Here is a 24,413-nt window from a genome sequence, read left to right on the forward strand (position 1 = left end):
CCTGTTGCAGTGCCTCACCACCCTCATTGTAAAAAAAAGTCTTCCTTATATCCGGTCTGTCATATAAAAATTCAACAGTTTATATGTATTTATGCAGTACCAGCTCTTTCACTGAGAACTTGTGGTCAAATAACCTGGTTACATTGTGATTCTTGAGAATACTTGCTACTTCTAGTACAGCATCAAACACTAAAACTTAAAGAAAAAAAAAATTGCTTTGAGGAAGTATTAGTTGATGTTTTGTTTTCCTTGCAGGATCTGTTGTAGGAATCCGGTTGCCTGCACCTTCTAAGCCTACTGAGTCACCTGTGTCTCCTACTTCCTCTGTGTCTTCCACTTCTCCTGCCACAAATTCAGCTGTACAAAGTGCAGTACCCAAGTTATCCCCTACGTCTAACCTAGCCACTCAAGCATCTTCTCTTCTTCCTTCAGTAACAAGTTTTGTGTCACAGGCAGGCACTCTGACTCTGAGGATCTCTCCTCCTGCTGCTAGCAGCGTGACAAATCAAACAGCTTCTGAGTCTAAAATAACCTGCAACTCGGGTGGTCTGCCAGCTACCACTGCTAATCTCATACCTTTACAATCCGGTAGTTTTGCTTTACTTCAGCTCCCAGGACAGAAGACTGTGCCAAACTCCATTCTTCACCATTTTGCATCTCTTCAGATGAAGAAAGATTACAGGAAAATATGCAAGAAAGAGGACTCAGGTGCTGCTCAGCAGAAGGAGAATGGGAAGGCTTCACGCTCAGATGACATTGAAGTTACAGAGTCCGAGGTCACAGTGTCAGATAGGAAACACGAAGAAAATGGCACAATCGCACCTGATAGAAATTCTACTACATTAGAGATGGTGGAGAAGGACTCAAAGGTGCTAGACAGTTCTTGTGATGATAGCTCTTCTTCTCAGCATGATGTTTCTGCAGATGTCATATCATCTGACCATTCGTACATCAGTGAGAAGCCAAATGATGAGGAAGAAAAATGGGCCTCTGAGGAGAAAGAGGATTCTGTCAGTTCTGAAACTGTAGCGGAGGCTGTTTCAACTAACTCTGAAACTGTTTGTGGGTCATCAGATCAGTCTCTAGTTGCTCGCCTGGGTAATTCACATCCACAGAGTCTCGAGAATCAGGAGACTGCACAGTTGAAGAACCATGGGAAGGAACAAATACATGCTGAACAGGAAGAGAAACCAGTAAAAGAGCAGGAAAGAGATGCACAGGCACAGATGAAGGAGGACAACAAGGGAAGTTCTGGGCAGTCACAGGGTCAACAAGAGCAAGATGCACAGCTGGAGAACAAGAAGGAACAGAGAGGGACTGAACTGGCTCAGAACAAACAAGAATGCCAGGGTGATGCCGTGCAGCCAGATGTGGAAAGGAAGGAGTACAAGGGCACTACAGAAACAGAAGGCATAAGAGAGGAAAAAGGAGGAAAGTCTGAAATCAGTTCTGCAAAAGAGCAGGATAATGCTTCAGGAGAAGAGCATACAGTCAGTATCGAGGAAGGCAAAGCAAACATAGCTAGGCAGGAAGACAGTAACAACAAAGAACAAAATGCTTTCAGTTCTCAGGAAGAAATGAAAACAGGTCATGATATTGTAACACATGTCAACAGTTCTTGGAGCAAAATATCTAGCATTGTACCCGCTTTAGAAAATAAAAGCGAGGCGGATAACAAAGGTGATACATCTGAGAAAAGTGACTTCCTGACACCAGAACAGAGGGCACAGGAAGCTGGGCATCACAAAAAAGGTTACATGCCCACTATTGATATAACTGCTGATGATATGGAAGAGGAAGAAGATGATGATGATGAGGAGGATGAAGAGGATGAAAAAACTGATGATTCTGCTGATGAGATGCTGGATGGTGCTTCTGACTTCCCAAGTGAAGAGGAAGTAGATGTTGAAAAAGTGGTAAGCATTTAACTATTTATGAAGGGATTTTTTTTTTTTTTTAATTGACCAAGTAACATGTCACAAACCATGGATTTGAAAGACGCAGTATGATGTTTGTGTTCTGGACTTCAGTTTCTTTGGAAAGTCTAGATTGGGGTTCCAGGTGGAAATGCCTTTTATTTTTTCTTAGTTGCATGCTTTTTTATAGGTAGCATTGTAGTGGCCTTTTAGAAATTGTCCGTTTTTCAGATAATGGGAGTTACATTGAGCAAGCTGTAATAGAACCATTCCATGTTGTCTTCCTCCAGTATATACTCTTGGTTCCTTGTAAATGACTTATGATCCTAAAATGTAGTAGCCAATCTAGTATTTCTGTTACTTTAAGCTGTTTCCTTCTACTTTTTGTAGCCCTTAGTTAACATTTATTTCTGGAAGGAATGTTTGAATCCCTCCTTAAATTCCTCTTGAAATTTAGTAATACATTTAAGTAGTGTGTGAAATTTATATACCAATATGTGGCTTAAGAAACAGTGCATCATTACTTAAAATCTATGATGTTGAGGTTTTGTGAGTCAGTCAAATGGACATAAGAAATAAGATAGCCATTCCTTGGGATGAGATAAAAGTGGAAAGAGGAAGGTTAAACTGGAGAAGAATTGAAGAACAAACAAATTAACAACAGGAGAGATTATGTTAGTGTCTTCAGGAATTTGAAAGTATATAGTTCTCTTAGCCCTTTTGTGTTAATGTAGTCCTCTCACAGTTGAAAACCAAATTAGACTTCTTTTTCTTCTAATCATATCCAGAGTAACTCAGTTAAGTCAGCAGCTCTGGCTTTTAGAGAATCTATTTAACTTCCAGAAAAATGGACTAGTCAGTTCACATTCCAGCTCACTATTCTCAGGCAAGATGATAACATCTCAGCTGCATGAAGGTGAGGAAACTGGAAGCAGATGTGATTTTTGGAAGTTCTTTCAAGCTGAAAACTGAAGTATTGCTGTCTTGTCTTGAGTTGGGCGGTGACAGTTTGATACCTCCTGTATCCCTTCAATAACTTCAGTGGTTTTACCATGAAGAGATGATAACCACAGTTAATTTGTGCCTGATGCCCGATAAACTTACAGCACAAGGTAGTCTTAGGTATCTGTTGGTAAGCCAACAGGTAATACAATGTCTAGGTCACTGAGTAGCCTGTTACCAGGGTTGATGTTTTAAAGATGTATTTCCTTTTGTTATGCAAAAGGGTGATGAAATGAAAAAATAATTACCAGAGATTATAAGAAATGTTTATTTTGGAAGAAACTTACTCTGCAGGTTTTGACTAATACGGTTTGGTAAGCCATATAAGGTTATGTCTTCACTGTAAGCTCACACAAACGTGAGTAAGCTAGCTTTGGTTCTAGAGTAGTAAAGCTGAGGAACGAGATCTCAGTGGACTGTAAAAACCTGTCTGGAATTTGGGTGAGTTCTTGGTTTGTTAGTCTGTGCTGCCTGCAAGTTAAGTTAGCATGTCAATGCCTAATGGAGAATTCAGTTTGAAATCTAAATATGCAAGTCTGTTATTTTTCACTGGGACGTACTGTTTTATCAGCGTAGTGCTTACAAGACAGGCTGTGCTGGTATTGTTTCTTTGACTGGATGAAGTCTGATCATATAAACAGACTACTAGAGGATGTTTATCTGTTTCATTAAGGTAGTGGAAACATGGAAGCAAAGTGTACGTGCATGTCCACTAATGCTTTTCTTTAGTGGAGATACTAATGACAGCTCTTTCACTACTAGTTTGGAATATGGACTGGGTTTAGTTACTCAGGAAATAGCCATTAAAAAACCCAGAAAACTCCAGTGAGAGTCAGGATGATTGCTGCTTACCTGTAGTAGCTATTACTGTTTGTTTTTTAGTGCATTTCCCCACACTGGTTCTCATTGCAGTAATGACTTCATTGTTCTTAATAATGCATACTGATGCTCTTCAGATTACCTTCTTACCTTGTGCTAACTTTGTGTATTAGACTTCAGAGACTCTTGTAGACCCTCTACTCAACAAAAAGAAGCTTCTTGAAATGGTATCTTTGCCCCTTTGCATTTCCTACCCTGAATTGCATCAAGAGAAGCTTAGGAGGGTGGATCATCTTGGGTTTGGTGATATGAATAAAACCTTCTGAGAATATCTATATAAGCAAACTAATCAATATCAGGACCTGTTGTCTGAACAAATTCAAGTGCGATGGTCTGGGATGTGATGTTAAACTTGATCTCCAAGGCATGATGATTGCACACAAAATTCCTGTTGAAAATGATCACTTGGCCTGGGCTAAGTCACAGACTGTGTCTGTGAATTATTCACGTGAGTGCCTGTTGGCTTAAGCCCAAACCACGTCAGGGGTTGTTCTAGTATTTTAATGCTAAAGATAGTCCCATGGTCCCGTTTAACTTACTAGTCTAAACGTAGCTTCTGTGTCTGCCAAGTGATTTTATTTCAAATGTTATTAAAATGTGTTTTTCAATTGTTCTTTTTCTGAGCTGAACATTAAAATGGTAAGAATCTATTATGAATTATTATGACACTGTAAGTTTAATAAAAAGTGCAAGTGACATATTTTGTGGACAATTTAAGTTCTAACAGTCTCTTTCACGTTCTGAGCTTTTGGTACAGACCACATGTGAAATCTCCAGACATTGTAGCATAGCAGGCAGATCCAGAAGTGAGGCATTTGCTTGGGTAATGTCTAGCAACATCTGTTGTCATCTGCCCTCCTCCTTTCTCAGCACTGTCACTGAGGACCCTCTGCCATCAGGCAATTTGCTCTTCAGGAACCAGCAATAGGGGTGTAGGCTGCCAGGAACAGACATAAAAGAGAGAGAGAGCTTGGAAACAGGTGTTGAAATGCAGATAGGAAAAAGTGCTGACATTTCTGTAGCAACTTTGGAACTCTGTTGCAGGGTGGCACTGCTCTTCTGTCTTCATGCCTTGAGGTATTTTATAAGCTCAAAGGCATTTAGAATTTTTGGAACTACAGGACCTGTGGAAAGACTGATGCTAGAAAGGTAGGGCTTCCACAAGCATTTTAAAAGTTTGCACCCGCAGAAGAAGTCATGCTAGGCTGTGAATAAGGTTCAGCCTATGACAGGTTTGCAGTACTTGCATAGGAATAGCTGTTCTTATGGCAGAACTTCAGTGGATTTAATTCTGATGATCTTCACAGTTGTGATATTTTTCCTGTTGTTAGGAAGTCAGAGGTAGAGAGGGAAGAGTTACCATCCTGAAGCATTTTTCCCTTTGTTGTTAGATGTAAGAATGAAAAAAGTAATGTTTTTTTGTTTTACATATGTCCACATTCAGGATTTGTAACCTTAAAGATGTGAAGTTCTTGGTGGGCAGTGGGGAGTTTTTACTTCTATTTTTTTTCCCCTGTCTTTCATGAAAAAGATACCACATCTCAGGCTTTGAATACCATTTTTCTAGTATGATAGCATGTAGAAAGTTCCACCATGGTAACAGCTCTAGTTGGATAATTACTATCAACCCTTTGGTTAGCCCAGTGTAACTTGTCAGCACTCAAAAGCTTTACCATGATAGTGTTTCTACAGTAAGCTAACTTCCTGGGTTTTCCCCCCTCGCTCTCTGGATTGTAGCCTCTTTTGAACTACCCTGCATGTCCCCTTTCCCTGCAGTGTAATGATGTCCAAATGTAGTTCAGGCAGGGTAGTCCTGCCCACTGAGGAAAAACAGTATGCATGTCTTGCATGTAGAATCACAGCAATGATACTGTATAAAATGGAAAAGCTAGAGAAAACACCAGGACTCTTGCAGCATCAAGGAGGCTTTATGGATGACCCAGGAGAGCAGGCAAGAATGAGGAGTGCTCTATGTATAATGAAATACAACTATGTTGTCATAAAACGCGACTTGTTAAAATTACGTAACCCTGTACCTCTTGCACACGTAGTTATTTCAACATAATAACATGTATCTACTCAGTAGTTCTGTATTTAAATACTGTCTTTGTTTGAGTAAGTTTTGTTCATCCAGCTTTTTTTCCTCTGGCTTTATGATGATTTCCCTTCTCTCATCAGGCCCTGGGGAGGATTAAAAAAAGGCTGTGGAAGCAGCTATGCTACATGTTTACATCACCTGTTGTAGCTCAACAGAAGCTCTGCGTCTGGGGAGATGGTGTAATTTTGATATCTTCCAACTTCTTTTCTGCTTTCCCTTCCCTCCACTCTTACCGGCTAGTAGACTTTAATTTCAAATTCAAGTTTATGTTCTCCTCAGCTGAGGAATTCTTGGAATTTCATCACTCTCTAATGTCCTCTAGTACATCCTCTAGTTCACTCTGTGAACCCTGGCATAGCAATTAAGGACTTCTAGAGAATTTGGAAATCTTCAGTTGTGTTTTTGATTTTCCTGCCTTTCTGTGACCTTGTGCAAATGGGTTGGTCTCTGCTTTTCAACAGGGAAGCTGCAGAATTGGCTTAAAGGCAACTTGGATGTGTCTGTTGTCTTAAGAACAAAATGATTAAAAAAAAATGCATCAAAAAAGTTGCTTCTGTTTATTAAAACTGGATCTTGACAAAGTCTGTAACAAGTAAAGCAAGTGTGAGGAGGAGTTGTTGAAAAATTGCTGGCTGTTTGCATAAGTGATATCCTTCGAGTGAGATTTTATACAGTAGAACTTAAAGATTTCTTAAAGTTTCTGTAAGCATATGGAGCCACTCAGCAGACATGAAACGAAGTGGTGTACTGTTCACAGGCAGTGTTTGAAAGTTCTTGAAATACCGATGCTGAAATGCAATGTAGTCGTACCTTGGTCACAATTTCAGTAGCCCCTGCATATGTGTTTTGGATGTAGACTGGAAGCAGTATTTGGTTAGACCTCACCAAGGTCCCAGGGACATGGTATCTCCTGACTTTCATTCTCCTTCTGACTTGGGGAGCACTGGTGACATGTAGCTCCTGACCAGCCTGTCAGGTTCAGTGATGCACTTCTTCCTTGGTAAAGACAGTTCATTTTCTCTGTGCTCTACCTGGTCCCAGTGCTAACCAGTCTTGCTTTGGGGGAGAATGTTTATAAGGTGGAACAAATAAGGATTTTATGGACTTTCATGCACAGAGAGAAACAGTACTTCCTTAAGTTCCTGCAAGTGCCAGTACCGTACTTTCAAAGTCAGATAAGAATTTAATTTACTTCTATGCTGCTCTTCATACATAACAAGAACTGTCATGGCATAAACAGATTCATAGCTGCTCTGAAGTAAAGCTGCAGGAACCCCAGAAGTTAGTAGTAGTAGAATAACTGATTTATCTCCTTTCCAAATACAGAACTCACCAGAGATCAGAGCTGCTTTCCTGGGCAGAGAATAATGGTGTCTTTCAAGTCAGCATGTGTTAAAAATAACTTTGAAACAGAGTGAGGTTGTTTTCTACGGATAGTTATTTCTCATCTAAGGTCACTATCCTTGCTCTTTCTTTTTCAGAAGACATGACTTTTTACAAGCATAAAGATAGTAGGTAACATGGGAGTGTGCATAGTAGATGACATGGGAGTGTGCGTAGCAACTTGTAGAAGCAAGGATGCTTTTCTGTTCAGATCTAGCAGCTATAGCTGATAACCTGAGCATCACTTTTCTTTGTTTCAGCAGTAATATCTCGATACTTCATAGTACAGGAAGAGGTGTCAGCTTCTCTGCAAGTGAGTAGTTTAGAAGTTTATACCTCTTTCTACACAGAATCTATACTACCAACACTTTGTAGGACCCCTCATGACATGAATGGAAGGTGATGGAAGACTTGGGAATATTTGAGAGTGGTTTTACAGGGGGAGGATGCTGCATGGTTTCATTCTTCTTGAAGACTGGAAGATTCTACAGGCAGTATTGCATATGTGTGTACGTGTGTATGTATGTAGACACTAAAATATGTGTACTATGTACACACTTTTTTTATATATATATATATATGCCCTTTTTCATATATATATATGTGTGCATACACTCACTATATACTTTACTAAAGGCCACATTGCTACAAAGTGTACATTGCTATACTTTACAAAGGTTATATCCCCAGTGTAGCCTTCAGTAAAGGAGAGCAAGCAACCTTGCTTAATTTTTCATACTGATTCTGTTTTCAGTTTTCTGTAGCCTCAATCACACAGCCATGGGAGATGATATATTACACAAGGTTTAAAAAAATACTGATAATTCTGTGTGGCAGCATGATTCACAGCGGCGGTCAGTCTGTGGTATCAGTAACTAACATGGCAGTTTTTATGTTGTTCTTGGAATTTTAGATAGCCCTGCTGCAAGTTGTGGGTTTTGGGGTTGTGTTTTTCTTCTTTTTTTGGTTTAGAACAGGCTGTGTTTAGTCACTATGAAGAAGCCAAATACTATATCAAATATTAGGTTATTAGAGATCCTGCTTCTCTGTCAAAAAGGAAATTAACAGCTAAGATTTACTGTCTGGTTATAAATTGAGTCCCCTTAAACTAACACAGCTGCAAATTTCACGGGTCTAAATTTTGTGACCGATTGGAAATATGTATCCTTAACCACTTGTTAGTTATGCTTGTGTGGTAATTTAGGCTGCACTTGTTTGTTTTCATTATAGTGCTGTATATAACCTAATCTGTGGTCAGCTGAGTAAGTGCAACACTCTCTAATCAGAGTTTCTTAAAAGAGCAGTGTGAGTTTCAGATAACTTTAATCAGTATCATGAAAAGCATTTATTAGAGGCTACTTACTGATCAAGTATTGCACATTGGGGTTTTTTTGGGCGGGGTTTTTTTTTTCTGTTCTGCACTTAGTGTTTTTTGCAATTAACTGTTTGCATGAATTTCAGGTAAGTATTCAGAGAAGAAGGAGATTGCAGCTTCTCAAAAGAAAAGAAGGACAAAGAAGGAAGGAAAGGCAGAAAAGAAGAATAGGACAAGATTGGGTTAGTTCAGGGAAACTGGGTGAAATAGAGTACAGAATGGAAGTACAGTTACATTTTCGTACTTAAGGAGGAGAAAGAGTTCTGCATTCTGTAAGCAGACCAAAGATTATAATACAAAAAATTCCAATAAAAACTGTAATACAAAAAATTGCTTGAATAAGGCTTGTTTTGTTGGGGGGTGGGAAGGGGAATCACTTTGTACTACAAATGGCCGCAAGATTGATATTTAACTCTTGTAGTTGCTACAGCACTGCAGTTGTTCTCTATCTCTGTCTTCACAGATGGTAGCAAGTTTTCTTGGTCAGGCAAGCACGGAGAAAAAGTACTCTTCAGAATATCATAAATATTTAAAATAATTATTGGGCAGCGTTTTGGAAAGAACCAAAATCATACTCTTCATCATGTAAGCAGTTTACTGTATGACCCAAAGAAGCCTGGTTGTATGATGTTCTGACTGTTGCTATCTTAGGTATGAGAGACCATTACCAAGGTTATAACTATCTCAACTCGTGCCAAAAAAATATTAGTTATCAAGAGTCTACAGTAGTAGGTTGTAAAGGCAGTTTAATCTTATTTGAAAATGGAGGCAGGAAGGCTCTGCCCTGTGAAAACTTTTTATCTCACCCATAGTAAAAGCATAAATGACAGTGATGGATTTTGCCCTTACCAAAATTCATTTTGCAGAGTTGCTAGTGGGAGGAATTCCTTGAGGTGACAGTTAAAATAACCACCTGCTTAGCACTGTTTATTGGCCAGTGTAGCTGGAGATGTTGATTCTTTAATGGTTCTTAATGTTCTAATGTAATCTCTTTTGAGACTGAAGTGAAACTGTTTTGGCCTGAGCTCTATTGCTAAGTAGATACTCATTTTAAAAAACAAAACAAAAACTGTTCCAGGATGCGTGTGAATACAGTGAGGATGACGAGCAGGTGGACATTGAGACCGTGGAGGAGCTTTCAGAGAAGATTAACATTGCCCGTCTGAAGGCCACAGCTGCTAATATCCGACCTTCCAAACAGAAGTAAGCATCCTTGGAGAGCACTACAGTTTTGTATTTTATTAATGAGCTGGCATTGAATGAACCCATTAAACAACAGGTTTAATGTGATGGTAAGATAAAGCAAGGCTTGTGTCAGGTCTTCCTGAGCACTGGTGCTTCCCAGTGTCTGTGAGGACGGGGCTGTCGGAACTAAGAGTAGATTGGAGGTGTCAGCCTTTTTTTCCACCCCCCGTCTCTAATGAATTTGTTCGTGGGGATGTGTATCTTGTAACGTAAAATTATTATGACCGAATTGCCTCCCTTCCTGCAAACTGAATATGAGGAGGGTCATCTTGGTTTTAAATGTGATTTTGCAAGCTTTGTTTATTCTTGCTGGTGGACTTGTTATTTTTAGGCAGGAGCAGTCATTGGTTTAATCCCTGATACTGTAAATGAAAGTTTTGTCTTTGGGACCGTTGCCCCAGTGAAGAAAGTATTTTCTTATTTACACATAGTCTGCCATGGTTGGATAGCTTGGCTTTTTTTTTTTTCCGCTCTGTTTTTGTTTGTTTGTTTGTTATTGTTGCTGCCCTTGCATTTATAATGACAAAAGGCAAAGTAAAAACATAGCTTACTTGAGGTATGTAAAGATGATCATGGCTATTTCTCAGTTGCACCAAACAAGAGAATGGGGAACATTGCATCCTTAGTTCTTTTTGTTTGAATTTTTTTTTTTGTAGAAACTTTGAAAGATGTTTGGTGATATCATATACCTCCCAGATAGCTCCTAGTTTTTTTTCCCTTCAAAGATACAGCTCAACTTTTATCCTTAGATGGTGACTTTGCTATAAACTGTGAAGCTCTTTCAGTGAGAGAGAAAAACAGATGCCATGTTTTGTAAAAAATAATTCTTTCAAATATGTATTGTTCTTTGTTTTCTTGAAGCTCCTGAGATATGAGGAAGCTGTTATTATATATTAGGATAGTAATAAATGTGAGGATTTTGGTTGGTTGTTCTTGGTGGGGGAGGGATTGCTCTGCCATCTGTATTGAATGTGTGTTTTTTTTTTAAAAAAGAACCAAAATGTAATTAAAAAAAAATACTTTCTGCAGCTAACAGTCACGGGCTGAATTGAATCTCTTTGGCATATAGTGAAGTAGTTTGTCTTTTGCACTATGGGATAATTTTACAGCTTTCAGAACAGGATGATGGCATTGGAGATGAGAGTTCACTTTCTTGAGAAAGTTCAACAGTATCCTGCTTTTATGTAGTTATACAAGGAAGAGTTAATTTCAAGGGATAAAAATGAGCAATTCTAGGCTGTTGGAATGTAGTTAATGAGGATAGAGTGCATGAGATGAGTAGTGTTGGGAAAAACTTTTTACCTTTCTTCCAGATACCATGCTCGTAATTCTTCGGATGAAAAATTATCAGAAAAACCTACGAAGGTATATGTTTGCTCTCCTCTTTCCTTTTGGTATCACACCTCCATTTTAAAGATAAACTTTCATCTCAAGTGCAACTCTTAACGTGATTTATCTACCTTCCATATATTTATGATTAAATGCAAGAAACCAAATGTGTGTATGGGGGGGAAGGGGCTCAGTCCAAATCTCATTAAAGAAAAAGGACTGCTACTGGCATCAGTGGGTTTCAAATTCAGTTTTATGTACTGGAGGAATATCTGCCTTTTATTAGTACGTTTGCTTAGGTTTTATGTTCTTGGCATAAATAATTTTTACAGCACGCATAGAATAATGAACAACTGAGAAATGTTTTCATGTGTTGAAGAAGACAGTATGTAGGATTGTACAGGCACAGCACTGGGTGAAGGATTTCTGAAAACAATAGTTTAAATAATGTGTATTTAGGCAAGTTAAAGATAACGCAGAACCCTTTCAGACCAAAACTCATTGCAATCCTTCTGAAGCTTATACTGTATTTTAGGGTGGCTTTGAAGCCAGTTTCAGTAACTGTCCATGATGACTATCTGTGATACACTTGGTGTCAAGTCTAGAGCTACCTGCTGGCGTGGGGCGGGGCTTTGAGGTGGGGTGTGAGCCTGGTGTATGTCTTACACATTAGTGCAGACTGGTATGTATGCTTTTGCCTGAGACAGAGATGGGTTCCAGGGTGCTCTGCCTGCCTCGCCTTCTCCATGTATTCTTCTCTCTGCCGGTGAAGTTACAGCATGAGGCCCTTCCTTGAAAGGAACCTAATGCCCAACACAAGAGCAGATGCAGTTACAGCCTTACTGTGCTTAGTCTGCCTATGAGGGCAAAATGGATATCAAGAGCCAGGTTTCAGGAGACAGTCTTCAGATTCCTCCTAAGGCCAGCAGGCTCAGAAATAGTATCACTGGACCCGAGGAGTCTTTCTACTGATTCACTGGGGTTTGGAGCAGACCTAAAATGATGTAAAAACTGCATTAATACTACTTCCTAAGTATTACTTCATCATGAAATAAATAGCATAATTGTACAAAGCCTGTAAGAGTAATGATGAAATAACAAGCCTTCAAATCTATAGAGATCTGCAGAGTAATTATGCTTATTGCCTGTCAACCTTTTTGGAAACTTAAGCAAACTCAAAATCAGAGCCTGTCTTTGACACTTTCTGTTTCTTGGTAGGTGTCTGGGGTGGTAAGTTTCAATGTTGCCTTTCACGTTTTGACCTACGACGTCTTGGCACCAAACCATATATACCCACGAAACAAAATAGAAATCAAACTAGTTTAACTCCAGGGAAAAATTCAAGTGTCCTATATTTGATGTGACTCTTTCATTCATTAGTAGACTTTTTTGACAAGCAAACAACAACAAAAAATTTGTCTCAAACATGCGTGATTTTGCTGTAATCCTGTGGCTTACCTAAGTAACCTTGTATTGCAAAAAACGAAAGCTTATGAATAGAAGGGACTGCTCATGATCTTTTCCTTTAGGGTTGATGTGATTATGTTGGTCATTTCTCGTCAGCATTTCATGCTTATCGTGTGTGCTTCTGACACTGAACTTTCATGAAGACATAGTAGCAGAACAGCATGACAGATCTTCAGGTGTCTGTAGAAACCTGTAAATCAGGCATGCCTTCAAACATTGTTTGCCATTACAGTACTTTTTTTTTTTTTTTAAACTGGTCAATACGGTTACTTCTCCAGCAGAAACCTCAATTCTGGAACAGAAAGCTGAAGACTGAGGCAGAAGCCTTTGCGCATTACCGCCAGACACACACAGCAAATGAACGCCGGCGACGTAATGAAATGAGAGATCTCTTTGAAAGGTTGAAGAGAACTCTAGGGTTACACAACCTTCCCAAGGTCTCCAAATGCTACATTCTCAAGCAAGTAAGTATTTTGAAGCTTAAGTGAGGAGGAGAATCCTTTCATCTGGACAGAGTAATTAAGCTAGTAGGAACTCTTTGAATAAGCCCAGTGATACTGTGAATAGAGAACTTTGGTCACCTTTACAGGACTTTCTAAAATAAAACAACAGCTGAAAGAATCTGTATTCCTAAAGGCTCAATCTCGATGACACAGATACATGTTTTCAGATTAGCACTCTTCTTGTTGCAATCTTTGTGTATTTAACTATGAAAGGTTATGTCTTAATTCCTTATTGGTTTACTGTGTACATCAGGCAGTTTTGAAATACATTGAAGACTTACTTTTTTAATGCAGGAGACGATAGCATTTTATTAAGTATTATACTGACATTAAAAACGTAAAGATGAAAATGACAGGAAACAAAATGTAAGTGGTAGATACCTAATTATGCTTATCAGCTGTACCTTGAAATTGTGGGATAAAAGTTGGGTTGTTGGTTTTGGGGTTCCCCCCCCCCCCCCCCCCCCCCTTTAAAATAGCTGTACTTTGGAGGAAGGATGAACAAGATGTTTATCACTTTTCAGCTTGCATGTAGGGAAAGCTGGCATTACGTGGTACTTCATGTGCTTTCTCTGAGTCCTGGTTTCTCAAGGTGATGAAAATGTCTGAATAAATTTTGTAAAGGTTTCTGGGAAGGAAAAGTATTTTATTTTTTTGTGTATCATTGTTTAATAAATCAGTTCCCTGACACTTTTCTAGGCCTATGAAGAAATCCAAGGATTGACTGATCAGGCAGATAAACTTATTGGACAGAAGAACTTACTGACACGCAAACAGGATGTTTTGATTCGAAAAGTATCCACGCTTTCAGGTGAGACAGTTTTTTGGATACAGACTAGCTGGAATAATGAAAGAAAAGGCTTTTAAGAATGGGAATGAGTGGAGTAATCCTCTGTGGATGTGGGTGAGTCATTAGTTCACATAAAATACAGACTCTTGACGCCAAACAAAGACCTGCTAAGCTCTGACTCAGCGATACACTCATCGTGCTGGTAAGAACTGCTTTTATTTTCCTTCATGCCTAAAGGAAGTGTAGAATGATCTCTGTGCTGCAAGCCACAGGCTTGGGTTCCTGTGCATTGGGTATGCTTTGGGAGGGGGGGTAGGGGGGTGGGTCACTTCATTCTGTCATTGGTCACTTCTTGAAATGGCTTCTCTGCTCAGTGCTTCACAAGTATACACAGCTGTCTTTGATCAGTACCAAAACCTCTGACTTCATTGGTCAGCTTCGCAAATAACTATCCTTGTACTGCTTTTCTGAGAACTAGTGCTAGTAGTGTCTAGAAGAAGGCATCTCTGTCTATAGAACAAAATTGCAGTATATTCTGAGCTGCTACTAATCTAGGCATTTCAAGGCAAAACTGTGTCGTATTTATTGTGTCTTTCTGTCTCATTTGGAGGTGTAGGAAAGCTGTGACGTGTGGTCAGCCAGTGCCAAAATGTGTGTGAACAAACAAAACATTAAATTATTCTTGTAATCTTCTTACTGTCTGGGAATAAAAACAGGAGACTACCTGTAAATTAAAAATGAAAGATGCTTAAATCTTGTGTATTTATGTGAAACAGTTCATATATATTTGAGGTACTCGGTTTTAAAAGAAAAAGTGTTTTAGTGAACCTGCATCTTAATCCAGAAATGTATGATAGGCCTTTTGGGCAGGGAATGAAAGCAAATAACTTCACAAAGTAGTTTTCTGATCTTTTGCATTCCTAGTGCAGTACCTCAAAACTGATGAGGAAAAAAACCCCTCTCAGGAGAGTTAGTTAAATATAGACTTAATTAAAGATAGACCATGATGTTAGAATGTAAATACTAAGCAGGAAATGAGCCAGTATAGTTATTTCAACTTTGATCTGCAGAAAACAAATTATTTATAAAATCTTTGTTCAAGGTTACAATTTTCACATCAATGGTAAACTGTATGCGAGTTTACCTCTAAATGTCGTTTGAGTAACAGGGTCCATTAGTCCAAGAATTTTCATACCAGGTAAAGGTAACGTTTTGTCTGGTAGTCATACATTTATCATTAGGAAAGATGGGAGGTTTTTGCACAGCTGTGGATATTTTCAAATGGTACTTGTTCAGTGAAAGCTAGTGTTTGTCCAAGCTGATCTCTGCTCATCAAAGTTGGAGATAAATTCTGAAATTTCTGTGGATGTTTCTGAAAGAAAAAAAGTCTTGGAATAAATAGGTAATTACTTCCCTCTTAATAAGTGTGCTATTTACTTGGTAGGGGTGGTGGTTATCTATTGTATAGTTGAATGGTGTCAACTTAATAGATTTTTATTTCTGTCTTCAGCTCTTTACTTTTGGAAAGAGTGTTTGAAGATAGGTTGACTCTGTAATTTTTCTGTAGGGAAGACAGAAGAGGTTGTCCTGAAGAAGCTAGAATACATTTATGCCAAACAAAAAGCAGTAGAAGCACAAAAGAAGAAGAAGCAAGCTGAGCCAGAGGAACCTGTTGTAACTTCAACTGCTAGCACACAGCAAGAAGGATCTTCTGCTCCCTCCAGAGACCTGGCCCAAATGGCTATGACAAATAGAAGAGGCAAACCATTGATACTCGCCAGAAAAGGAAGCCGTGCCACAGGTGAGCTAAAAGTGATGCACGTTTCACATAAAGGGGAGACAGACATTGAAGCAGCACCCCAGGGGAGTGCTAACCTGCTTGCGCAGGCAACTTCTTTCTTGAAGCAGAATTGAGTATAGGACCAGGAAGTGTCCATCCAATAGCTGTGGAAACCATGTGTTTTCAGTAAGTATGAGAACAGCAGTACTGAGGTCTTCAGATGAACGTGACTTTTGAGTTTCAGAATGATGGGAAGTTGCCTTTCAGTCTCACGGAGTTTCACAGCAATCCTGCAGTGATTTCTGAGAGGCAAAGGTGGTTCTTGTTCTGCCGACTCAAAACCTGAAGCTCAACCCCCAGAATACTGGAGGTACTAGAACAGATTCAGTTTTTAAAATATCCCTTCCCAAACAAGTTAGATCTCGAGGTGGTGGAAGACTTGCTCTTGAATTAAATGACAGCATTGTCAGACAGTTGAAAATTTTTTTTGAGCTGAGAACTTGCGGAGAAGTATTTGGCATTTATGGAGACTTTCCCACCATAAATGTAGGAAGGAATGTAAGAACGGCAGAAGTCCAAACTTTCATGGTAGTACCGCTATAATACCTTGTTGTAAGGATCTGGTGATGTTTCTTATTTTGGTAATAATAAATGGATCTTACTTGAAGTGGTCTTGAGCTTTTATAAACAACCGATCATTCTGGTTTCCCAAGCCTCATTTTTGTCCAGTCCTCAGGAAGTTTGGCATCAGAATTTGGATGTGGTGAGAGAACTTCTTTCTTTCTTTGGACTGAACAAGTCCCCTTTGTAATTTCAGCAAGACTGCTCTGGTATTTGACCAGGATGCCACTGGTGGAGAGTTAGGATTATGTTACACTGCCCGAAGAGATAGTACAGACTGGCTCTAGCTTTGTAGGTGAGGTTCCTGGAGCCTGCATAGCTTCTGTAGGAGCTTTCTAATCTAGGGCTTGTGAACCTCTCAGCTGGAGTTCCTTCCACGTGTGCACTTAACACTGGATCGCAGGATATCATTTGCCATCAAGGGTGCTGTGCCAGAATAAATTACTGACTTACATATTTCTTTTTTACAGAGGACACCTCATCTTCTCTCACACTAACTGCTGCAAGCCTAGTGATGACTCCACAGGGGCAGGTGCTTACACTGAAGAGCCCACTGGTACCAGGGCAAGTAGCAGCTGTTCCTTCCACACTATTGCAAGCTGAATTAAAGCCTCGAGCTGTCAGTACTACCATGACAGCGCAGCCAGGTATGACCATGTGAGAATATGTTCATGAAAACCAGTATGATGCTGTTCATACATGTGCATAGCAGTTAACAAACATGTTTAATTTTTGCTTTAGTTTTTTGGTTTTTTACAACTTAACTGAGGTAGAACCTAACTCTGAGAGATTTGATATAATTAACTCAAACTGTCAGTTTATCAACAGGTAAGTAAAATCCGCTAAATTTTCACTATTCCCAAATTAGGGAAACGTAGGGAAGATTTCTTAATCACCTAACCAATCTATATTTCTATTTTTACCACTTTCAGATGGTATTGCAGTGTAAAGTCTTGCCTAGAAGTGCAAGGCTCTTATTTTCCAGGCTTGACTGAGTATCTGAAAGGCTCTTGTTTCCACCTCACCCTCCCTTCCCCTTTTCTTGGATACAAGGTATTGCTTCTGTGATGATACAGCTGCCAGGATCAACAGTTCCTGTCCAAGTAAAAGGAATCCTAACTAACTCTACCATTCCCATTACGCTGTCAACTGTTGCTGGAAACCCAGTGCCCTCAACAGTAGTATCAGCTACAGAGCCCCATTCAGGTAGGCTCTTTGTTTTTTATGGATCTTCTTGCCTGCATGCAGGGAACATTTACCTTCAATGTTTTGAACAGTTTAGACAGGCCTCTAGGCGATTACAGATGAGAGCTTTTTAACTTTCCTTTACCTCACTGATCTTCCCTGCCCTCAGCAAAATCAGAGTAAGTGGGGACTAGAATGTGTCTGTGGTGTAAGGCAACCTGCTAGGGAAGCCATAGTGCAAAATGGTGGTAAGGCTGTTGAAAATCTTCGCCTGTTACATCCAGGCTCTTACTCTGGCACAACCCCTTCCCATACCCTGCCACCTCTGCTGCCCGTTGGAGAGATGTTTTGAGACTGAGTACTGTACATTGGGTCTAGGCGTGGGGTGGTTCCTGCCAATAGCGTGCTGCTTGCCGTCTGTTGTGTTAAAAGCAAGCTGCTTACTTTCTGCTTCATTTTAGCCATGTGGTCATAACGAAAAAGGAAAGTTCACTTCAGATTTGGGGCTGGGAAAAATCTGAGTGCTATAAATAGGAAACTCCTTGGAGGCAAAAAGTAAGTAGTCGCATAGTCCCTGAAATGCCTCTGTAGTATTTGTGCACAAAACCAGTATTGCAAAATATGAGCATAAAAGTAAAGCATGAAAAAACAGCAAGGGAGAAAATTCTTGTTCTGTTTTCCTTGTGCATCACCATCAGAATTATAAGCATTACAGTTACTTGCTTTTGTGCCAGCCTGCTGAAGGAAGGGACTGGGCAAGTGGTTCTGGGATAATAGATGTGGGGCTTGCTCTTTTTCTACAGATTGAAAGTTAAGGTGTTAGTGTTTTAAGGTTTCACTTGACCAAAACTCTGTAAGTGGTTTAAATTGTGAATAGCAGCTTGCTTGAGGAAGACCTGAAAGTGAGCAAATTATATTTAATTAGGAATTATCTTGCAGTTAGCTTGGATCCTGATGGACGCTGCTTTGTTTGGTTTTGCAGAAAGCGAAGATTCATTCATGATGCCAAAGATTGTTAACGTAACATCATTGGCTGCTGAGGGAAGCATGAGTCTAAACCTGAACAGAAACAAAAATTCTAATAGAACAGCAGCTGCAGGTGCTCAGGCTTCTGAGAAATCCTTGGTTGTAGCACCCCTTGAAAGTAGGAAGAACGATAGTGTCCTTTCAGAAGAAAAAGCCAAACCATGTCCTGGAGACAGTGGCGGAGACGGCAGAAATACCACAGGTCCCACAAAAGTTTTCTTTGAAAATAAAGATGGCTTTCCACAGCTCCGGAACGTATCGTGTACAAAGGAACCTCCAGAGTCCTTTAGCAAAAAGCTCTGCATTGGTGAGTTTGTAGGAAGCCAAGCCAGGAGGAAAGACAGTGATCCTGGAGGGGAAAGATTAAAACCTAAAGAATTGCCATTCCGCAAGCTGCAGATCAAAGATTCCAGGATAGAAATGGAATTGAGGAAAGTAGCGTCCGCAATGGAGGAAGCGGAACTGGATGCTGGTGAGTTACTGAGTGGCATTGAGGAGAGCGATGACACTGATGAAACCCTCACTTCACTGCTCAATGAGATTGCCTTCCTCAATCAGCAGCTGAACGATGATGCTTCAGCTATGTCAGAACTGCCCAGCACTCTAAACTCAGATTTCTCTCATGAAGATGCAGAAGCTCGTCGGGGAACAGCCAGTGATCTCACTGCTGCAGATGGGTCTTCCTTCCAGTTTGGCCATTTGGGAAGTAGTTTTAAGGACCTTTCTGAAGTTCCCGAGGGGGGTGGCTCTATAAGCCCTCTCCTGCTGCACCTGGAAGATGATGACCTTACTGATGGGGACAAGAACTCTGGGGAGCCTTCGTCTGAAGCAGATGTTTTAAAGATAGTAATAGGTGCTGAAATGAAGGATCCCCTTCCCAATCTGTCCGTAACCAGTGGTGGGAATGGCAAAACTGTAACAGCCTTGGCAGAGACCGCTAATGTGACTCCACCAGTTTTGCAGATGAAAACTAACCCAGAAGCTAGTAATGCTGACACTTTGTGGAGGCCCATGCCCAAGCTGGCACCACTTGGCTTAAAAGTGGCAAGTCTGCCAGTGGACTCAGAAGGGCAGAGTAATAAAGTGATGCCCTTATTGGCACCTGTAGTTGCAAAACTGGCTCCCAGTGGGGTAAAAACTTCATTACCCGCAACTGTTCAAGAAGGACAGGATAACAAAGTGATGCCCATGTTAGCACCTGTGGTTACGAAATTGAGTACTACTGGGACCTTGCCTTCAAATTCAGCAGGTAAATAAATGCGTATATTTTTTATCAGACCCTGGAATGGAGTTCTGGAGCGGTGAACCAGTGTCGGAGTTCAGCAACCTCCCTTGTCTGCAACACTCGTTTTCTGTACAGTGTCAGCACTCTCTTCATCTGAGGGCAGGCCCCACATTGAGAAATAAGTGCTATGAAACTTTAAGCATGTTGACCTATTTTTACCTCACTGTTGTATTCTGGGTGTTCTCCTTCCCCTTCACAAAACAAGGAAGACTATCTATAACCATTGCTGGACACATGGTATCCTTCCAAAATTGCGTCCTTCACAGAAATAGTTTGTCAAAGGACTGAGAAACCGAGGCTATTGAAAGAGATTCCTCCCTCCCACCCCCCACCCCGTAGGGAGGCAGCTATCTTGTTGGGGAAGAAATTTGGATTACTTGTTTTTGTACCAGGCAAATTATCTATGCAGAAATGGGGTTGTTCGCATTTGCTGTTTTTAATGTTTGCAGAATATGATGAATGTGCAGAAATGAGATTGCAGTTACTCTCAAACTTGTTATGTAGAGCAGTGGAAGGAAAATCTGAGACTGTGCAGAGGGTTGAAGTGAAAAGTTTTTGTTCTTTGGTGCTAGATAGCTCTCTGGCAGAGACTCTTTTTAGGAGCTTATGCGCAGAAGATTTTAATAAACATCTACAGCTCTCACTACATAGGGAAGAAAATTGTATTTCCCAGTGTAATTAGAAGTAGGACAGTATGTTAACTTTAATAAAACTACTAAAAACAAAAAAACCCCTCACTTTCACCTCCTGCCCCTATAAAAATATTCCCTCCTTTGATGCTTAGGGCATCTAGAAGGAAAAGTTACCGAGAGTAGAAAGAAATTTGGGCACCCTATTGCTACATCTTTAAATACATTGCTGAAGTAGCTTGAGTGTTTTCCCAGTTCTTGTTTTCTTTCCTCCTGTCATTCTTCAAGATGTATTTGGTGTCTAGGAATGTTAATAGGAAGTGTTGCTTCATAAAAATACAGAACGTTTTCAGGACTGTTGTAGCCTAGCATAAATGAGCGAGGTGTATATGTGACTGTATATATGAAAATATGTGTATATCTTTCCAAACCTTCCATTTCTTTATGAATTCAGGAAAGGTACTCAGAGGTTTCTCACTGCATTTGCACAAGCTGTATAGCAAAAAAAGTCAAGAAAAATGCTCATTACCAGGGAAATAGGGCAGTATTGAATCACAAGATGTATTTTTTATTCTTCTCTGCCACTGCTTACTCAATAACCTGTAGATATTCTTCACTGTTCAGCTGTTGGATGTGAAGGGCCTACAGACTGTAAAGATATTTATATTTTTGTACACAATTTTTGTTTTCGTAGTTTTCTTGACAAATTAAATTTTCAGCCTAGGAGAGATGATTTGTTAATGAGTGTATACACAATCTTTTCCTATCAAGTTTCTAAATATGAGTTATGGTGCGCTTGAGGGGCTTCTTAACTGCTCCGAAAAGGTAAAAAAACATTGCCATGAAGGTGATACAAAATTTGGTGGTGCATTTTTCTTTATGTTTAGGAATGTAATCCTCTATCTTGCTGTTCCAGCAACAGCAGCTGGGATTCCGCCCCCCGCCCCGAAATTCCCCATCGTTGGTGATGCAGTAATGCAGGAATTTCATCTTTGCAGCACTGAGATTGTGCAGGTGTTGAGAGTGATGTTCTTCCACAGTTAGGGAGCAGTGTTTGTACACAGTGCAACCGTGCACACTGTTCAGTAAGCTGCGTCTTCTGGATCTGTGCCTAGGTTAGACCCACCAGGGGATACACGTACCTTGGGTGTTTCCTCGTCTTTTTTGTGATTTTATATTATGCTGCAGAGGAGAGAAGCCCTTCAAGCTCGGTGTGCGTAAAGTTACTCTAGAGCCTACATAAAAAAGGTTCTTTACCTGGCCATGCCAAATGGTGCGTTTTAAAGCAGTTACATATAAGTCTTTATTGCATTTTGCATATTTGTTATTTTAATATTTGATACAAGTCCTGTATTAGTGATTTGGAAAAGAGAGTATAGGTCAACATGAGAGTCACGCAGGGTCTTCAAGTTGTCACTGAACGCCTTAGAAAAGGGAATTTACAATATGAATAAGTATTTAGACATACGTTGCTTATCATTAAAGGATTTTAACCTTATTTTAAACCAGTAGAAATCTGGAGTAACTAAATTAGTTTAGTAGCATTACATCAGACTTAAATTTATTTACCTGGGAATCTGGTCCTGAGCATTTCTAAGAGGCTGAAGTTGCTTATTTTTTTACCTATGGCAGTTTGTTTTGCCAGTAGATTTCATTCGTCCTATGTGTGAAACAGCAACTAGAACTGTGCTGCGATTCCTTTCAAATTCCTAATTGCTGACCTTTCTTTCTGCACCCCATCCTTTTATGGTTCCAAATGGCTAATTTTAATTATAGATTGTGTGCTAATCATATCTGAATACGTTTTAAAAATATGTGTGCTTTCCACACTTCTGTGGGACAGAAAAAGCTGTAACATGAAAACTATTCAAATATTATCTAAAATGAATGCTGTACTTTTGAGGATGTTTTGTCCATTATCAAGGTAATGGAAAATGCCTGAATGTATTTACTGCACTGGGCAGTAAGGAATTTTACTGCAGTAAAAATGTACTGTGTAAAGATGACAGCAAAAATTGTTGGTTCCTGAACATGATTACTAAATTAACTAAGAACAGCCCCAAATTTGGCTGCAAAAAGTGGTAGTTGGTGCAGTTCCAAGAAGGTTCTACCAGACAACAAAGCATGTTTGAAATGCTCTTAGTTTTTTCTCTCCTTGTTCCACCATCTCATTTCTGCAGCTTAATATTTTGCTATGAATTGAAATGCTGACTCTCTTTTTTTGCTCTTCCCTCAAGCTCCCATTGGTTTGGAACAAACCTTTTAAAGATTATATATGCTGTCTTTTTGAGGCAATAGTGCAAGAATATGACATGTAATGAAAAGGTTTTAGAATCAGGAGGACAAAGGAAACCCCTGCAACGCGCACGTTCTCACTAGACCAAGAGACCTGGAGATTTTCTTTGTTTTTTACGCATCTGTAAATAGACTGGAATGTTTTTAAGAATATAATGAAATGTCAGATTTAGCTTTTTTCCTTTTCTATATTAAAATATATCTTTCCCTCTTTTCTGCTTTTGAAAAATTGATATTTTTGTAGAAATCTAACAGTACAGGACTCTTAAATGACTGTATGTGAGGGACAAAGTGTAAAACTAAAATAAACCAATTGAGGTCGACTGGAAACTGGCTTTGAAAGCTTATTACAGGGAGGGAGAGGGAGCAGAAATAACGTGGTGGCGTGCTGTTGGTGACATGTGGCATTGGGCCCAAACAAATGACACACACGTGTGCTCTGAGGCAGAAGTTTTGGCAACGCAAACATCTGGTTTTTGGTTCAAGTAATCGGACAACTCGGAGATTTCTCTCTTCGGTCTTCAGCAGTATGCAGGAAATGTTATTGGTTGTAAAAAGGCATTTTGACTTGCTTAATGCAGAAAAGGTGCTGAAGGGGCTTTATTTTCACCAAAATGCATCTTAAGCAGGAAGCCAATGGGGTTAACATTTGACCATGGCATAAAAAGAAAAACACCCACAACATTTGAAGATTCTCTTCAAGTCCACATAAAATCACTCTCCAGTCTCCCTTCCCCAGCCCAAACTTAGGTTAATCCCTTGTGTTCCCTTTAGAGAAGTTGTACAACACAGCTGTCTTTATGGGAACAAGTCTGAAGATCTGTCTCCAAGTGAAATGTCAGAGGAGATGCTTTTTTGGAAGAAAGAGATAAAATGCCTGTAACAAGTCACTATCTATCACTCCCATATCCATTCAATGGAAGATAACACAGTTGCTAAATGTTTGGGTTTGGTTTTTTGGTTTTGTTTGGTGGTTTGTTTTTTTGTTTGTTTGTTTTTTTTTTTAAAGTAGCAAACATTACAAATGAGCAAGTTTGACTTACAGACTTGAGAAAAGAAAAATACAACAGAGAACAATTATGCATGAGGGTAAGTGATGGACTGGAGAAGAGATGTTGCAGAATTTTTTTTTTTTTTTTTTTTTTAAGAGGAAGATCAGATCTCACAGGAGAGAATGAATAAAAATGGGTGATACGGTCACGTAATGTATTTTTGAAAACTTCTGATGAAACCCTTCAGCAAGGCCTCATCCCATGACTCCTTATTTTAAGGGGTAAACTTACTACTTGGAATAGAAAGGAACATAAGCATAAGGTATCTGCAGTCAGGCTTGCAAGGGAAAGAACTTTGTATCAACAGAGTCCCATGATCTGTGCTGGGGACCTAGTTTTCCAGCATATTCACTGTGTTCTTGGAAACACGGATGATGGTACAAATAAGCTCAGTTGACTAGTTGACCATGAAAAGTTACAGGGAGCCTTTGCAATAACTGATTTAAGGCCAGATTCGAGTCCATAAATGCAACGCAACAATGTGCAGAGGACCAGTTTGTCCATAACTGGCAACAAATGGAATCTGAATTAATTACTGTCATTTGGGAATCAT

General features: G+C 39.7%; 1 protein-coding gene across 2 annotated transcripts in view; it reads left to right on the forward strand.

Annotated features, from left to right (window-relative positions):
* The window catches only part of MGA (MAX dimerization protein MGA), a 56,198-nt gene extending 33,075 nt beyond the window's left edge, over positions 1 to 23,123 (forward strand). For both annotated transcript variants that reach the window (XM_075712917.1, XM_075712918.1), the window contains 9 exons: positions 256 to 1,916; positions 9,732 to 9,856; positions 11,212 to 11,263; positions 12,973 to 13,158; positions 13,897 to 14,008; positions 15,555 to 15,788; positions 16,859 to 17,035; positions 17,442 to 17,594; positions 18,556 to 23,123. In XM_075712917.1, coding sequence (XP_075569032.1) covers positions 256 to 1,916; positions 9,732 to 9,856; positions 11,212 to 11,263; positions 12,973 to 13,158; positions 13,897 to 14,008; positions 15,555 to 15,788; positions 16,859 to 17,035; positions 17,442 to 17,594; positions 18,556 to 19,856 — 4,001 coding nt within the window. In that variant the 3' untranslated portion in view covers positions 19,857 to 23,123. The remainder of the gene's footprint in view (positions 1 to 255; positions 1,917 to 9,731; positions 9,857 to 11,211; positions 11,264 to 12,972; positions 13,159 to 13,896; positions 14,009 to 15,554; positions 15,789 to 16,858; positions 17,036 to 17,441; positions 17,595 to 18,555) is intronic.
* The last annotated feature ends 1,290 nt before the right edge of the window (positions 23,124 to 24,413 follow it).

The sequence above is a fragment of the Pelecanus crispus genome, chromosome 6, assembly GCF_030463565.1.
Source record: "Pelecanus crispus isolate bPelCri1 chromosome 6, bPelCri1.pri, whole genome shotgun sequence".
NCBI lineage: Eukaryota > Metazoa > Chordata > Aves > Pelecaniformes > Pelecanidae > Pelecanus > Pelecanus crispus.